Here is an 18,612-nt window from a genome sequence, read left to right as displayed (position 1 = left end):
TTTGAATACGACCTGAGGAGCCCCATACTGCTCAGTAAAAAAAAAAAAAAAAACTGCTGTTTTTCAGAGCAGTATGTATATAGTAATACCAAATTGCTGAGATGTATACTGGCACAACTGCAGTAGCAGACAGCAACCAAAATGTTACATCTCTTGTAATTGTTTCCTCAACAAATGTGACATTATCTGCCTGCATCATTCATAAAGCTGGCATCTGAATTAAAATGTCAAGTCAAATGTAAAAAAATACTTAACATTTCTGAGACATTTAACATGATATATATACCATAAACAGAACATAGCGTTGCCATGGGTGCTTGTTGGTAGTTAGGGCAGCCACAAGTGATGCTCAGTAAGAGTAGAAGAGAAACAATGGGTTTTTGTTTATCATATATATCATTTATTTTTCAACTTAAAATTTTTTTTAAACAATTTAATTCCCATTCATTTGTTGCCTTCATCTTTGTTGTTTGCCAAATAACAATTATGATGTACACAATCAAAACAGACCAACAAGAGGTAATGAGCCATTTGGGATGCTACTGAGGAGGCACACATGTTGGTCTTTACCCCAATCTGTCGGTTATTTAAAACCTTCCACAACGAACTACTGCTGTGAAACCAAGGACACGACCAATGTCAAACGTACGTGAGGGCAACACACACAAGCTGACACTTCACCTGTCTTTACACAGCAGCACTACCAGTAAGGAGGCTTCCCGGCTATCGTGGCACAGCCATCAAATTCTCGTTTAGTCAGTGGCTGAGATGGTGTTCCACGAAGTGGGATTACCTGAGCAACTTAAGTTGAAAATCAAAACTGTTTAAAGATTGTGTTCTGCTCTCTGATTAGACAGTTTGAACTCTCACCTCGAGTTATCTTGCTAATGCCTCTTCTGAGGCTCAGGAAATTCTGTTTCACGGAACCACACTACACAGGTCTTAACTGCTGTTCACACAGCAAAACAATAAGGGATGTGTAAACCTGAAACTCTTTTAAGATGCCAACACGCATCCTTTCCCCTACGTCCGTTGATGTGTTGCAGCAATATGTGGTTGAGCAGTAAAACGGAAGGTAAAGGTAAGGGACAAGGACAAAGTGAGAATCAATCTCTGTGACGCAGGCCTGAACTCAAACATGCAAATTCAAGAACAGTTGGATGCAGCTCACTGGTGTTAAACAGGTCCAATAGGTACTTTGAGAATGACTGACCAATGAGGTCTCAGAGCACTTTCTTCTGGGGCAGGCGGGGGGAGGGGTCAGCTTGATGGTAAGATCTTTTAAGAGATATCATGACTGTGCAGCTGGGAACAAATTGTTTGGTTCCGTACATCCCTGACTGGGTATTTCATTATTTGATGTTTAAGTTTTTATTTCAAGATTCCTTTCACAATTTGAGAGTTCATTCTTAATCGGAAAACAGAGATATACAACGTGAACTATGTGAAATATGGCATTAAATTTTGTTTTATATCTCCAGGTGATACATTTCTTTAGTCAGGATCAATAAAGTACACATGACAATGAATGTGTTATATCAAATGAGTTTTTGAGAAATTTATAATGGGAAGGCATTGATATTGCAACACAGAACAAGACACATTTCTGTAATATTTCTAGAGACTTTGGAGAACAGTCTGTAATATCCAGAGTGTCAGCTCCATGTTTGCACATGGTGTCTGTGTTTCGTGATCGGTGAGTCAGCAACATTCTACACAACTCTGTGTGAAGGATTCCAAACTGAGAGACAATTTGTGCCTAAACTGTCAATTGTACAATCTCAAAATAATTTTCTAAGCCTCACGCTGCAGCAGAGTAATCCAAAACATAACCGGCACCAAGTGAATCAAACCAAGACAATGAGATAACATTAAACATAAGAATATTTTTTGGTGTCCTACTTTCCTTAGGCTGATTAATTTGCTTGTTTATAATGAATGATGGCTGATGTTACAGCCTGCATACTCTACACACCAGTCTCATGGGGTTCACAGATTAAGGCTTTAGGTAACATGTCACTAATTAAGCATTGCTCTGTACAGGGACTTCACACCATAAGGGGCCATGGAGTAGCATCTGGCATGCTTGCGTACACGCATAGACAGATACACGCATGTATGAAACACAGGATGTACTCAGAGTTACACTAATTAGAATTTATCATATAACTTGAATTAAAAGCATGTGGCCTGTATAAGAACCAAATGCTTACTTTCTGTTATTATTTTTATTATTACTATCAGTAGACTAACTGCACATTTTATCAAACTGCACGTACTGTAGTTGGCATTGCCATAGAGGTTCACTGTAACTGCCTTGAATCAGCTGGATGTGTCAAAACATTGAGGCTAATGAAAAAACAACAGGAAGAATCTCGCTGCTGCTGTGCACTGTAGGGAACACGTTTTCTTAAAACCTGTCATTGAAGTTTCATAATGCACATATTTTGAACAAACAAGAAGCACATTCCTACCCAAACTTGTGAATGAATTTAAAACTTTAAATTTTTCCTTCTCCTGTTCAGAGTCATATAATATGGAACTTGATTGTAAATCGGCTTTACAACTTGACTGTAAATAGAAATTGTAAATAGGCTTAAAAAGTGATTCATGTGTTGTCCCTTCTTTTCGTTATTTATCTCTCATTTTTGCATGGTTGTTCCTTCCCTGTGGTGTGCATAGGTATGGCCACACATGCATTATGCAATAGCATGGAGGAATATGGCTCGCTGACTTGAGTTGCCTTGCTACATGCACAGTGGTGACACTTTTCATTTGCCTGCATGTCTTCCACCTTTCCCCTCTGAGTGGATGCCCCACCCCCACCCTCCGCGGTGCTGGATGAATTTACAGATTGGATATGAAAGCTCCGGAAAGCTAAGATATTTTCATTAAAGCTCTGTAAAACTGTAGAGGTTCAGTAAGATATGGAGCAGAGTGGGATGCCATAAAGTAGCGATTATGGAATGTGGAATGACAGCTCTGAACAGCAAGGATGTTGTGGTAAAATTCAATAAAAATGAGCCAATAATGTAGCGCAGCTTGAGTATTAATTTGATCGGCTTATCTTCCTCATTTGATGCAGACCTAATGTAATGTCTTTACAGCCTACTGAATTCTAATGTGATTGGGTTGAATCAGCGATATAAAATACATTGTGAATACGAATGCAGTGTCTAGGGCTCCACTGGGATTAATTAGGGGTAGTGTAAGGAAATCAGGCTTTGTCACTGTGCACTGCAAAGGCAAAAAAAAAAAAAAAAGCTTACTGGTCAAGTGAATGTCACACCGGGATCATATTAAAAGAAGCACCTTGTTACAGAATATACAAAGTCAGACTTCACAATGTTTCAGATATTCATGTGAACACACATAAGGCAACATACTTGGCTCTTAATTCCTCTAATTAATTCGGTACAAACACAAGTTGCAAACTATAACAAATTGAGACGACTCAGCAGCACAGATGATTCAGAATATTTAAAAATAAAGTAAGAGAGTGAGTCTAGGGAAAAGTTTGAAAAGAGTTTAGTTACCATGCTTACCCTAACACAGGCCTATTTTTGTACTGTAGAAATGCAGGGCTCAGCTGGAGCTTTCAAACTGGGCACAGGTGCAGATCAGTCAGAGATGGGCAAGTTATTCAAACAGTGTGAATCTAACATTAGGGGATCTCCCTCTGCCACACTCACACATGTGTCAATTCCACATGAAGGAATTTCACAAGCGAACATTCTCTAGAGGCCCAGAAATCAAATCTACCAAGAGAGTGCACTTGCCTTGGTAGACCACTTCCAGAAGTCCTCTCGTCTTACTCCTCCAGTGCCTTTGTTTCAGATTTAAAATAGCTGACAAAGATATATCCACCATGATGTGAGCCAAGGAAAAGCATGGAGTCATTGCTGCGTTTCTTTCATCTGTACAGTCCTCTTCAGTCTGCACATCAGGCCTCATCTGGAGTGTTCTAAGTTTCAGAGGCTCTGAATCATCAGTTGCTTTTTCTCATAATCATGTCACAATTACTAACAATGATTAGTCTGCATTTCCTAGCAATGTTGACAAGAAACTGGAGTTTCGAGACATTTCATCCTTGAATGATGTTTAAAGTGACACAAGGGCAACAATGGGTTAATTTCAGTGCACAAAGAGAACAATAAGCAACTTAAAACAAATATACATTTCTCTCAATTTTTTTTTTCAAAAAAGAGAAAACTTTCATTTTTAAGAAAGATTTGAAAACATATTTTAACAGCAACATCTTTTAGACAGTGAAAACAGAAACATTTTCTGTAATAAGTTGCTTTTTTTTTTTTTTAGCAATGCTTAAACATTTCTTATTTTTGAGAAAAAAAATTATGTTTCATTTTGGTTCAGCCAACATTTATAAGCCTACAGACAATGTAGGAGCCATTTAAGTTACAAAAACACTCATCTAAATTTAACATTTGCTTGACGTTTGTTTGAATTTCCTTGCTTCCTATTTTGCTCATACACCATTTTCTGATATCTGTACCAGTAAATAGGACACGAGTGGGAGGCACTAGTGGTCCTGTTTGGTTTCATGGTCCCCTAACCACACACATACAAATCTTCTGGAAACAGAAGTAGATAAATGAACAAACACTACATTGGATTCTCTGTCTTGACTCTTCACATTAGAAGTACACACTGGAACCTAGGAAGTGGTTAGACTTCTTTTTTTAGCCAAGACTAGCCACAACAGGGATGTTAGAATCCACTGATATCTATTGTAGTAGTCAACAGTTTTATAGTGTCTCAGTCTCAAAAATGCATAAAATTGGAGTTTAGATCACATGTATGCACACAGGGAGGAAAAATTTGTAGACATTGTAAAACATTTGAGTTACATCTGTAGACACAATAACATTGTCAAATAACTGTTTGAAAATGAAAGAGAAAAACTTGACCATTTTTGAGATGACTAAAAATAATTAGAGACAGTTATTTTATACATAAATAACAACAAAGGGGAAGGTGACTGTTTAGATACTATCACCCATATACTCCCTCCAGCACTATAAGTGTTCCACTATGGCTCTCTTCTGAGAACAGAGCCTACTCAGAATACATATTATGTTTACTGCACGTTGGGACACACCCTATAACTGAAAAGGAAACATTATCACAGTTCTTTTTTTTTCCCTGCAGTCCAACCCCTACTTAGAAAAGGGGAATTTTTCAAGTTCATTTCAAGTCCAATCACTCTTCTTCCACAAAAAGTATCTAAAAGTGTTTTATTTCAATGGATTAGTTAATTTATTTAAACTTGAGAAATATAGGACCACTTTTAAAGCTCTTTAGGTTGATGTGGTCACAAACTTGTTAGTTTAGTTCTAGTTTAGTTCAGTTCTTTTTTTTCTTTTTTTTGAACACAACGTGATCAATGTCAATGTTCAAACAATCAAAATTAGAAATATAAGTTGGATTACTTTTTGTTAAAATACATGTTGAAAGTGTCTGATAAATAAAGTCATGTGTCTGCTCATGCACAATGGCCAGTATAAAATGAAATGAACTAAAAGCTTTATGCTTGTATCCCAGTGAACTTGGTAGTATGAATCCAAGCCCAAGTCACATTTATTCGTCAACATCTGGTAAAAATGTGTTTTAGCTGACAACTTGAACAATACTAAAAAGCTTAGTTGTGTGCAAGTAATTGCTATGGTAATTAGAACATCATTGCCAGGTGTGCTTGGTTAGTTCTGCCTTGTTTAACCAGGCTACTAGGCAACACAGGCCCAGACCTAGGAGGTGTGCTATTCTACTGTACAGCTGGACCCTTATAAAAATATACTGTACGACAAAAGTACATGTTTTATTTCTCTGAATCTGTGATACTTGGCTATTCATGTGTCAGAGACACACCTCTCATGAGTGAATGAAACAATGTTTAATTAGGCATTATTATCAAGGTCATGTACCCACATGGCATATGGCACAACAGAGGCATTCAGAGTTTACTGTACAGCATTGTTTAGATTTTACTCTATTGCCAACAGTGAGTCAGATCAGAAAGCATTTCACTTTCAGTCATCCAAAAATTTGACTGATCAAAATAAATGGAATAGGAGCAACTCAGCCTTTTCTACCATTGTGCTCTCACCCTCTACTTGCTTTCAAATCCCACAAGTTAAAACACTAATGGACTAAAAACAAAACAAAACAAAACAAACAAAGAAAAACCCCAGCGTGCTTGTATAAGGGATATCGCCCAACAGTGACACATACTTCAACTACAAAGAGAAAACACAGTGGAACCTGCCACAGCTCCCCTGAGAGTCTGACAGAACCAGGTCAGTGTGTGTGTGTGTGTCGTTGTGTGTGCGTGTATGTGTGTGTATGTGTCTGTGCATGTGTGCGTGTACGTGTGTCTTGGCGAAGTGTCTTGTCTACATGCTGACAGCATCTCTTCCCCTTCAAAGAAACAATTTCTCTCAAAGATGAACTAAGTTCAAAGACTTCAATAAGACACACAGCAGCCTGCTTTATCAAGTACCTGCTCTGGGCATTACAAGCAGCAGCTTTAGTATAAGGATCAAGACAGCATGGTTTCCATACATCCTCATGGTGCACTTTATCACTGTGACTGCATATAAGACAGCTATGAAGTAAGACATTTCCCATTAGCCTCCTGATAGACATATACATACTAACAGACTTACAGAGAGAGAGGTAAAAGAGAAAAAGAAAGACTGGAAAAAACAGAGACAATACTAATACTAATTAAATCACAAAAGATACTGAAGGTGCTCTTTGGTCTGGGGTTACAGGAATAAAATACCAGAATATAGGAAAGGAGCACTCTTCTTTCCTGAAAAATTAAACACTCTTTATTCCATCGGTTCATTTGACGATCAGATTAGATCTGATCATCAAATGTGTTCATGTGTAGCTTCCCCTACGGAGAACACAACAGCATATCCAAACACCATGGGAAACTGTAGGTTCTGAGTTCAGCAGGTGGCCATTAGTGACAGCTGAACACGTAGCCACATAATATGACAAGCACCACAAGTAAAACTGAACATTAATAAGAGACTATAATAATGCAAACAATAAATTCAGCTTCTTTGGTTGCCTGTACTTTTATGAAATCAGTAACACTCATATTGTTTTAACTTTTGATCTTGGTTACACCTCTTGATGGAGAGAGGATTGCGGTAAGTGGCCATTGCTTGGAGGGTTGAAGTCTTACTGTTATGCAAGGTCTTAAAACATTTGCCCACTAGGTAAGATTCATTACCCAGCCTAATGGTATACTTATGCTTGGTCAAGTGGTCCCTCTTTGATCAGTCAATTTAGATCTTATGTTATGGGCACTCCAAACTGTAAATGACTTGAGTGCTTTTGCAATACATGGCTTTTTTTGACTATGCACTCTGCATTAGAAATTGCAAGAATTGCAAGGATTTCCCTTATGAAACATTCACAGTGATTATAATGATTTGATTTGTAAGAACCTTTTGGTTTGGTTTTTCAAGTAAAACTCACACTCTACAATGTGTGCAGTGATCCATCCCTCTTTTCTGCTGAACTGTGATCCAATCTTCTTCCCTTACCCACTGAGAAAGGAGGAAAAAAAAGTTTCCATCTCAAGACTTTTGGTGCCTTTTGCCACTCTTTTCTCCCTGACAAACAAAACCGCTCAGCTGCAAGGCAAGCAGATGTTGTTTTCTGGGGAAAAGGAAAAAAAACAAAACAAAACGTAGTTTCCCAGAATCCACTGTTGTTTTTCCCAGCAGGCCGATCTTCTGTCTCCCCATGAGGAGACGGTGCCTGTGGTGCGAGGAGGGAGCAGGGAAGGTCAGTAGCCGGAGGAGGCGAGACATTCCACACGCACCTCACCTCATAGGCCCTGTTTATTCAGATGGGCCAACATACTCTTCCTCCTCTTCCTCCTCATCTTTCCACACTGACTCCCACTATTCATGCCACAAAGCAGAGTGGTATTAGTACTTTTATAAAAAGTGATGTGTTAAATTTGATATTTTATGACATAACTTAATATAAATAATATTTTATCCTAGTATCTTACATAACACTAAATCTCTCTGGGTCTCATGTTTTACCCTGAATCTGGGTATTAAAAAGATGGAATGATTTCATTTTGCTATGGGATGTGTCGCTTGAAATGATGTACAATCACTTGAGTCAATAGCTTGTTTTTAAGTTTTAAGTTTTTAAGCAGTATTTCGAAATAAAATGTACACAATATTATGTATAATTTAATGCTGAATTCATGATAAAGACACATCAGGTCCCTAGTCCCAAGGAATTTAAGGTCATGACCCCAAGACTCCAAAAAAGACCCATATGTGTCTGTGACCTTTGTAGGTATACATTTATAACTGCCTTATCAGAGGTTTGCCAAAAATCCAAATATGGCACCTAGCAACAGATACTTGTTAAAATATGTGGAAATACACACTCAGATGTGGTTACATTTTCCTCAGGGATCTAACCTCCTCATGTAACTGCCTTTGTTATATCACAGTCCACTACTGAAAGTAGTTAGAATTTAGATAAAATAAAAAGTGCACACGATGCACAGCTGTGTCAGGACAGTCCGCAGGCAAGAATATCCAAACAAAGAAGAAGAAACACTTGCTGCTTCAGCTCTTTGAAACTACAGAGTTCTGATGCCCTCTAGAGGTTAAAATACAGCCTATGTGAATATATAACAGTCCCTTGTGACACCTTAAAATGGTTGGCTAAACCCAAAAAAAAATACACAGACACACACAAAAAAACATATTTAATAATACAAAAATTGTTTACACGCTAATACATTCCATGACTCAGGTAGCTTTAGACCAAAAAGAACTTTCGATCTCTGTTCAAAGTGATTTGTAACTCTGAACTGAGTTTCATTTCAATCCAAGAAGTAAGCCCTCATTTAGTTCATAGGTTTTTATCGAACTGAATTGCCATTGACAGCACTGAATTTAGGCACACACCAGATTAATGAGTTGTTCTGTCTATATGGTATTCCATTGCTGATTGTTTTGAATCAAATTTGTACAAAATAATCATCAAAAATATTATAATATTGAGGATTAATCTGTTAAGTACAGTTGTCAGCAGCACCCATGGCCAATGGTAAAGACCTACACATAACTCAGAGGACAGATTCTTAAGATTACAGAACGAAGCACATACATCAGAACCTCTGCAATTCTCTGCATTTCTATGAGCTGTTCAAGCACTGCTAAAACCGCTTAAAAAAGCTGTGTTACACTATGTGTACTACAGTAGTGCACCCTAGTGGACGACAGATAGAAGAGAAACCAAAGATGCACCACAGCTGGTTGCGTAGTGTTTCAATCTCTTCTGGAGCATTACTAATGCTGATACCCAATGAGATCACTGGATTGAATGAATTAGAATTTCTAGCCCTTCTAAGCTGAACTGGCATCACTTTTGTCATTCATTACACATTTAGATCTATTCTATGGGACTTGAGCGTTGGTTCAAAACAGTGTGTTACTTGACACCACTGACTTTCTTCATCCAACAGAGGGCAATAATACAAATAACTCTAGCTCAATTTACCGGGGCTGGAGAGCGATTAAACTGATTAACCAGAGGCACAGGTTGCAGGTCAGGTCTACATGTATTAAATTGTATAAAGCTGTTGAATTTCAGACTTTTTTTTTTGTGGGGTACTTTTGTGAGAAAGATTCAAACAGTCACAATGGAAGGCTTTTGGTCTACACTTGTGTTACTACTCTGGGTTTATTTTGTTCCTGAGACTATCCAAGTGCCACAGAAACGACTACAAATGGATCTACCTCGAGGTATAGACCTATGGTTACCAACTCCATCGCCACCAACAGACCCCCGGCAGGGTCAGGCCGCGGAGCGTTGGCCAACATCTGGAAAAAGACAAGACTATTTGCAGTCCCGTCTGCAACAACATTCTAGTCTTGAAAAAACGGGAATGCAAAGATTCCAGTCACCACAGTCTCCTCTGTGGTCTTCTGTAGGGCAGACACCCCAGGAAACACAGTTACAGCAGCCTGTGGTGCAGAAACCCCAGAGAACAGAAGATACAATTTCAAGGCCAGTGCATACTATCAAATTTGATCCTCAGATACCTGTTGTTCCCAATTCTGTGTCTGCCCATTGTGGGGAGAGTTATCTACAACTGGAAGTAAAGATGGACTTCCTCGGTATTGGCAAACTTATCAAGCCATCTGATATTACACTGGGAGGCTGTGCTCCAACAGGGCAGGACGATGACTCAAAAGTGCTACTGTTTGAAACTCCACTGCATGGGTGTGGAAGCGCTCTACAGGTATGTGGTGATGGTGGTGTCATGACTCACTGCTTTGGTTTTGGATTCTCACTGAAGGTGGGGGTTCCTGGATGAATCTGTTCAACTCTGTTCTCTCCTAGATGTCTGAGAATTTGCTAATTTACAATTTCGTTTTAACCCACAATCCTACACCATCTGGTGACGAGCCTATTGTGAAGACCAACAGTGCAACAGTACACATTGAGTGTCAGTATTTAAGGTAAATGCTCAACCCCTGTACTCAGATGTTTCTTTAAAATGCTGACTAGAGGGGTGTGGTGTGGGTTTTTTTTTTTTTTGTTTGTTTGTTTTTTGGGGTACACTCCAAATATCCATGTCTTCTGTAACTCCCCAGGTTCCACAATGTGAGCAGCAAAGCCCTCAGTCCTACCCGGATCCCCTTTGTTGCCACAAAGATGAGTGAGGAACGTCTGGCTTTCTCCTTAAAGCTTATGACTGGTGAATGCCGTCTTCTATTTAACTAACTTTTTTTTTTTTTTTTTTTTTTTTTTTTTTAATTTCAGCAGTAAAGAATTGTTTTGGCTGAATTATGATGTGGGGATAATGTTTCCATTTTTAGTTAAGGTGTTTTGTAAGCACTGCGTCATAAGATTGACACCACTGATGTCCACAAGTGTTTGCATGCAGAGAAGAGAACAAAAGAATAATGCATTGTTGCATCTTGGTCTGATCTTCAGGATCCACTGGCTTCAAAATTTTGCTCCAGCCTTCTATTAATTTGAGTGAGCTAATCAAGGCCTTGAAGACTGAGTGTATCCGTCATGCACTTGTTTCCTGACTCTCTGCAGACAACTGGAGGTTTGCCAGACCTTCTAATGTGTACTTTTTTGGCGACACACTGAACATTGAGGCTTCAGTTCTGTACAATTATGGGCCTTTGCGCGTTTTTGTGGACTACTGCGTGGCCTCCTTGGTACCTGAAGCAAATGAACCTCCCATCTATGGTGTAATTGAGAATCATGGGTGAGGATCTATTTGGTTTTTTACTGCATTTAGAAGTCTTATGCCTACCATACTGTCAACTGGACATGACTCGCAATGAGATTTCACTGAATTTATCAAACACTTCCACTGTCTGGGGGGGGACTGATGGCACACTTATTTTGGATCCTGTTAGGTGCTTGATGGACTCGAAGCAAACACATTCCAATTCTAAATTCTTGGCCAGAGTCCAGAATGACAAACTTTACTTTCAACTGAAGTCTTTTCGCTTTGCACAGCAGGAACAAGGTCCAGTAAGTAGTGACTTGTGTTGGAGTGCTAGTTAGGTCCTCTCAACACAACTAACTTTCATTGGTCTCTTTTATGACATGGCTGTGTGTCTGCTCTACAGATCTTCTTAACCTGCATGTTGAGAGCAATTGCAGTCCCAGCAGCTGTGGATGCTGAAAACAAAGCTTGTTCTTTCTCAGATAACAGGTGCTGGAATAATGCCAGTTCAGTCTCTAATTATTCAATTATTGTAATCTGCTATTTAGTGTAACAATTTTGCTGGCTTTTAGATGGACATCTGCTGATGGCAACGATGAGGTTTGCAGCTGTTGTGACACCACTTGTTCTTTAAGAAAGGGACGGGCTCTAAAAGGTATGTAATTTGTTGACCGACCGGGTAGATTTGTCTAAATGGTCTTGCCAATTATCAATTATTCTTGCAGTGTGTCCATTCTAAAATAATGGCTGACTGAATTTTGCAGGTTCAGAGCACCAAGATGTTGTTACAGTTGGTCCGGTAGTTTTCAAAGAATATCGCTTAACTTCTGATGTTCCTTCAGACCAGACAACAATTAATGGTATGATCTCTCATTAATCGATTCGACAAGCAATCGATGTAATGTACTTCACTTGAAGTACTCTTCTAATTTGCCTTGTATTTCTCAGGTGCAAATTTCTCTTTTCGATGAGAACCGGAATAAAGTCTTTCCCCTCTAACAGTTGTCGTTGTATTTTTAATACGTTGGTGAACTGTACGTGACCATTTTCGGCCAACGCAGTAGAAAGCTGCGATTGGTTAAAAAGATCTATAACCTGGATGTGCTTGCTTATTGGGCCAGCGTCGTTGTTAGCCTTCCTGGCCACGCCTTCGGAGTAGATGTAGTCTGCTACGAAATGACTCGTGTTCGTAATCTTTAGAGAGAAATTGGTGCCGGACATACGAAATAGTCAAGATGATCAACTGGCGGGTAAGCAAGCTTTTACTCTTGCCAGTATAGTGAGGAGAATCTTGGCCATCACTCTTCAGTGTGAATATCTTACAAGAATGAGTCAATTTTCTTTTAACTGAACCAGTGCTCATCTTTAAATGTCAAGCAAGCGTCACTTATTTCCACAGATTCCCTGTTATTAAAGACCCTAAAGTTAATTAACTAGCAGCGTAATTTAGCAGTAGCATTCACTTCAATAAATAACGCCCGTTTGAAATAGTCTGTTATGGAAGTAGGTTACAGACAGAAAATGCAGATCCACAGCTGCTTTGGTCGCGGCTAACACTACTTTTAAACTACGGGTTGAAGCAGTGAGAAACTCCCCATACGTTCGATTATGGTTCCTGACAGTAAGTCAGGGACGAGTGTGCCTGCACATGCTCTTGCGTCTCGGTTGGCTACAAAATAACCCCTTCTTACAACTGTTCAGGACATTGTCTGGAGTAAAGAGGCGTGGTGAGGGGGTGGTAAGAGTGTTGTGCAGGTCCCGAGCATAAAGCTCTCAATGTCGTCTCGACGTCATGTGAGATTTCATTAATTTGTAACTCCTATACTTTTTGTAGGAAATTCGTTTTAGACTTCATATGATAGCAATCGCTTTTAAATGCGTTAAGGATGCAACAGGTAAAGTTTGTGTATTCATGCAAGAGTGATTCCTGAGTCACTAAAACAGTGCTTGCTTATATATGTTGGAGTCATGTATTGGTGCAAATGTCTGACAGGCCCATTTCATTATAGCAAACATGACAGTGATTTTCATTTACTGACTTTGAGGGACAGTTATTGGGGCAGAGTTGTTGGAGCCTCAGTGACAGTTTGCTCAATGTAAACTTATAGGTGAGGGATGAGTGATAAAGCACATGCCCTACAACTGTATTTACTGTTTTGAATTGCAAAGCTAAAGAAATAAGTAGTTAATCAGTCTAGGATAGTTCTCAAGTCTGTCCAGAGTTATACTGTGGGTGGGTTGCTGCATGTGAACCCCCCCCCCAGTTGCCCTTGATAAATATATTACATTTGTTGCAACAGTATGAGTGGTGTAGTTACTCTTCATCCCATTCAGTAAGCACAAGCTCTCGCCTAACAGAACACTTGCGTCCATTTATGAGATACTAGAACAGTACCTAAACAGCATTGTCCATGTCAATTAACAAGCCAAACGATCTTGCTGATTAAAGAATGGGGTCTTATCACTCCGAAGGTGTCCCAGACACTTGTGGAGTCAAAGCAAAGGTGTGCTGCAGCCATCCTGTTGGTTTGTGGTGGCGCAACACTCTGTTTTGACACTTTGAATTAACAGGTAGGCCTAACTGCCAAAATAAAGGCACATTACAAAGCATACGTCAGCTGTTTGTTTTGCTATTGAAATCATGAAAAGCTAGAGATCGTGGATCAATATTAAGATTTAGAGGCGGCTCTTAAAAGCCTGGTCTAATAAGATTGTCACAGTTATCAGTACACATTTATGAATCAAAATTCTCATAGAACACAAGAACAAATCTACACTCTTCCCTCCCCCCCGTTCCTCAGGCTCTGGACAACGTGCCTTTGCTGTTCTACATCCTTGCAGCGAAGACCCTGCTGTTATGTTTGGCTTTTGCTGCAGTCAAGATGTACCAGAGTAAGAAGGCAGAGGAGGCCTTGAAGAAACAGGTGGAAATGAAAAGAAAACTGGCTCAACAAACACAGGAGCTCATTGACAACAAGAAGGAAGACTGAAAGACCTCAGGTCTTGTGGAAGAATGTAAAGTAAGTTATGGTTGGTGCAACACAGTTTATGGCAGTGTTTCCTCAATTTTCAGAAACCCACAGGGTTATATTTTTCCTGCCTAGCAGATGCACATGATTTTAGCTGTAAATGGACTGTGGAATGGAGACGTGAGCCAGGTAATCATTTTCGCCTTGGAAGGGGTATGCTTAATCACAGTGAGTGACACACACACACACAAGTGTGCCCAAGGTGTTGGGGCAATGGGACCAGTGCAAGCGAGTGGAGGCGCTCCTTGCAGGGGCGATCTGAATAGGATCCAGGGCCTTGAGTTTGTTGCCAGCTCAGGGAGGGAGTGGGTGACACAGCCAGCCTGGACACTTGGGCCAGGGCCCTATCCTGGCTCTCCTGCTCAGCCAGCACATAACCTTCCTCTGGTATACCCTGCCGGCGGCAATCACCTCCAGCAGCGGTTCAGCCAGCGTTTGGCAGCAGCTTGGCAACCGTTTCAGGTAGCAGCAGACGCTTCAGGCTGGGGAAACGGGAAGAGACCTGCACCGTGAGCCGGCCTCTACACTCTCTCCCTCTTCGGGGTCCACTCGGCTGGCTGCTGGGTGTTGTCTCTGCCGGCAGAGTCCGGGGGGAACAGGGTCGAGATGTTTACACAGCCTCCTCTGCCTCCCCTTTTCCAGACTCCTGCTTTTATCCTGCAACTGATGGGTTGTCGTAAGTGCCGCTCGACAACAACCAGCCAGCCGGCCATGCCTCTTTGTGTTTCCATGGGCAGCTTTTCACCATGCACCTTTGTAAACTCTGTGCAGCACTTATCTTCTTCCATGGGCCAGGCCAATATACCGGTCAATTGGTTAATCACTTAAATCAGGTGCTGAGCTAGAGCAGAAATGTGCTGAAGTATCTGTCTGAGCAGTTTTATGGGACTAGTTTGAGAGTTGTCAGACTTTCTTGTGGGTTTTTTTTTCTTTTTTTGAGAGTGTGTTCCTTAGAGAAGTTCTGAAATTAGTTGAGAGAGATTTATGGTTTATACAACAGTTTATGGTTTACATTTGAGAATTATACATCACTAGTCCAACCCAATGTACACACAGAAATTATACAATACACCAATTATCATGTTTGATCAGTTCTGCCTATTTGCTTTTATTTGAATCACTTCAGAGCTTGGTTTTGCTTGATTTTAGCAAGTGTTGCTTTGTTTTTGGATGTTTTTATGGCTCAAAATTCGAGGAGGTTCACACATTCAGTTATGTCATGTGACTTTGGCAACACTGCTGTGCTGCCATTTTTTAATATCTCAGAAAATGGCCGTCACAGATGGTCTCAGCAGTGCTCTTTTTAAAATAGACCTGACATAGATCTCAAATCTCGAATGGCCATTGTTAAACCCCAGTATACCGCAGCTGACTTGATGATAAATCTTTGTAGTGGAACAGACTGTTTGGAAAAGATGCTGATTTGTTTTCCCTTCCAAAGGTATTTTAAGCATACGTTTGTTTGTTTCTCAGGAGCCATGTCAGCTGACATTGTGGAGCCTCTGTGGGAATGAGGTGCCATTTGCAAGATCTGCAAGAAGTCTGACAGATGGAATAATCTCACCTCTGGGTCCCAGATGTTCATCACTGATGTTTGCATTTTTATATCCACGTTTAATTTATTACCTCCCTGATATTTGTAGATAAAATTCTTTTTGTATGTTCATGTCTCATCTCTGTGTCTCTTACAGTAAATTTGTCTTATACGGACATTCGCTCAGTGGAATGAAACTGTATTTTGAGATTATAATTTTATGTCCGAACTGAGTGATGTGTCTTGATGTGTGGTTTTGAGATCCCAAGGCCTTTTTTCACTTCCCTAGCCCTGAAGCAACACTCCAGAGGTGACTTCAGCCAGGAGCGTCTGGGTATTTTGAAAAAAGCCAGGTGCCTCCGAGTAGGTCCCAAGGACTGAGATTTACGGACACATTGTGTTTTGCTCTCCATTCTTAGAGGTCAAACCCCTAGACCAGTTCTAGGCATTTTGAAATTTTGTATACACCCTGCATTTTCTTACTTCATTCAGTTACTAAAGAGCTTGACAATGGCTACTTGGTGAATTTAATCAGGAGTGTTCGTAACTGGTTTGAAATCACTTTCAGAACATGGGTCCATAGGGCAACTCAAATGATGCAATATTTTTGGTGTACACTTGTGCAATAGCTGTACAAAAATAAAATGCAGTTGTTAACAGGACTTGTTTTTAAAGTTCACTGTTCCATGAAGTCACAGTAAACTATAAGACCTCCTATTTCTGGAAATAAACACAGATTATCCATGATAAAATTCATATATAAAGATTAATAGCTGTTGAATGCAATCATGTTAATACAAACATTGAATACTACTTGATATGTTTTCAGCTGGACTAGCCTTTTCAGATTTTGCAGTGGATGCATTGTCTTTCGTATGAAGTGGATGTCTTCACAGGAGAGGTATCATCATTGTTAGGTGAAATGAAGTATACTAGACAGCTGAAAAAATGTGAATAGCACATAAGAAAAAAACAAAACAAAGGATGTCCCGCCTCATGATTTTGCCCTATGTCTGTGATCTTTCTCTTATGTGTACCTCTGACATTTTTCATTAACAGTCTTGTTGCAGGAGAACAAATGGGTGACAAATTAACAATATCAGACATCAACTTAATGTGCCATGAACAAAAAGCATAAATTCTTTTTATTATCTCAAGCACACAGAACTGTTGATCTCATTTATCTGGTGAAGCCGGCAGGGAATCGAATCCCTGCTGCTGCCATAGCAATTCCCATTGACTGGTTGGGACATCAGATGAGTACTGGGTGGATCTGAGCACATTGCGGTTTCCTAGAGAAGTCCTCTGCAGTATGGTGAAAATAAGTAGTTGGTGACTCCAATTGTATTGGAGGGGACATGCGGTGTGCTACCCTCCCCGGCTGGCGTGGGGGTGATGCGAGCAGTGGGGAGTGAGGGATTTGGAACTGATTAAAGTGGCTAAAAAGGGGGAAATGCCGCTTAGACATGAAAATAAATTATTATTTTTAGAGAAGGGATTATAACCACAACCAGCCAGGTTTACAAATTAATTTCATAAAATATCAGAGATATTGAAGACACTAAAAATTAGAACAAGTACATGATCTGCCACTTATCTTTATATGTGAATACCAGTCTTCATGGAGACATATAGAAAGACACACTGTGCTTGTTTTGCGCCTTGGCAAAATACAAGCGTATCTCTTTGCTACTGAAGTCATTCTTGTGAAGTCTGGTCTCAGCTGCTACCATTGTATCAATACGGTTCGTGTGGTCATGTCAGATACTTGAAGAACTGTAAGGAGGCACCAGCATCGAAGGAGTTGAACAGAGACTCAGAGTTTGCCCGATGATGAAAAGAAAATATACATATATGTAAAAAAAAAAAAAAAAGTGACCTCACAATGTGTTATTCAGTTAGTAACTAAATGAGAGAAATATGATCTGACTGGAGGAAAGATTGCTATATCTTCCAGTGCATGAAGTCTCTGATCAGTCCAGCCAAAACCAAAAACAAAATAAATACCTGTTTATCGCTATTTATCAGCCAAGGTCAACAGATTAGGCTGACTATAATTTGGACAATTCAATGCAATCAAACTGAAGTAGTAGTAGATTAAGGTTTCATGTTTTCACAACCATGCCCCCGGTGCGAAATTTCACAGTGCGAAATTCGCAAGGTGATTCACTGTGAGATTTTGCTCAGTAGTTAAGAAAGTGATCATAAGGAAGAGATTGACCAGTCGGCTGTCATTCAAAGAGCCAGACAAATGGAATTATCAACCCATAAACTCTGACTTCTGTAGAAATCTCCTGTCTCAACCTTGACCATTACCGTGAAAGAAAGAAAAAAAAAAACCTGACTGGTGTACAATTTAGAATACAAAGTCTCAGTGCTGGTAACCTTACCCGAGCCTCTGTTCTGCCGAACACATCTTGGTCCACCAGCGTAGCCACCAAACAAAACTGGTTACAATTTATTGCCTTCAGGTGCATGATGGAGGAGGGAAAATAGTGCTATTTCAGGCGTTTTAAAGGTATTCAGTTACCTTTGGTTTCCTCACAGTTAAAAAAAAAGAGTAAAATCTTGCTCCCTTGTTCTTTTTTTCCCAGCACCCTTTCCAAAATTCTCTTTGCCACTTCTCACTCATGCAGTCTTTAAATCCAGTTTTATTGCTGGTTACTAGAGAACTGTAGAGGACTCTTCACTTATGAAGTCTAAGTCTGTTTCCCATCTGCAGCAGTACTGCCCCTCTCTTTAGCTTATTTTAATCTTTATTTTATCTTTAGCAGACGTAT

General features: G+C 39.9%; 1 protein-coding gene across 1 annotated transcript; it reads left to right on the top strand.

The window, feature by feature from the left end:
- The first annotated feature begins 10,165 nt into the window (after window positions 1-10,165).
- Window positions 10,166-12,146, top strand: LOC115816032 (zona pellucida sperm-binding protein 3-like). The gene is made up of 8 exons (XM_030779004.1): window positions 10,166-10,318; window positions 10,420-10,538; window positions 10,674-10,777; window positions 11,128-11,302; window positions 11,457-11,574; window positions 11,673-11,758; window positions 11,842-11,924; window positions 12,034-12,146. The coding sequence occupies exons 1-8, from the start codon at window positions 10,181-10,183 to the stop codon at window positions 12,144-12,146; spliced, it is 936 nt and encodes a 311-aa protein (XP_030634864.1). The 5' UTR covers window positions 10,166-10,180.
- Window positions 12,147-18,612: the final 6,466 nt, after the last annotated feature.

The sequence above is a fragment of the Chanos chanos genome, chromosome 7, assembly GCF_902362185.1.
Source record: "Chanos chanos chromosome 7, fChaCha1.1, whole genome shotgun sequence".
Classification (NCBI taxonomy): Eukaryota; Metazoa; Chordata; class Actinopteri; order Gonorynchiformes; family Chanidae; genus Chanos; species Chanos chanos.
This window is presented reverse-complemented; position numbering and strand designations above follow the sequence as displayed.

What these genes read in the sequence shown, in the direction of transcription:
- LOC115816032 (XM_030779004.1), top strand. Translation starts at nt 10,181, where the DNA reads ATGGACTTCCTCGGTATTGGCAAACTTATCAAGCCATCTGATATTACA. An exon ending in ATTGAGTGTCAGTATTTAAG is followed by an intron (nt 10,539 to 10,673) that starts GTAAATGCTCAA and finishes GTAACTCCCCAG; the next exon opens with GTTCCACAATGTGAGCAGCA. An exon ending in TGTTCTTTCTCAGATAACAG is followed by an intron (nt 11,759 to 11,841) that starts GTGCTGGAATAA and finishes GCTGGCTTTTAG; the next exon opens with ATGGACATCTGCTGATGGCA.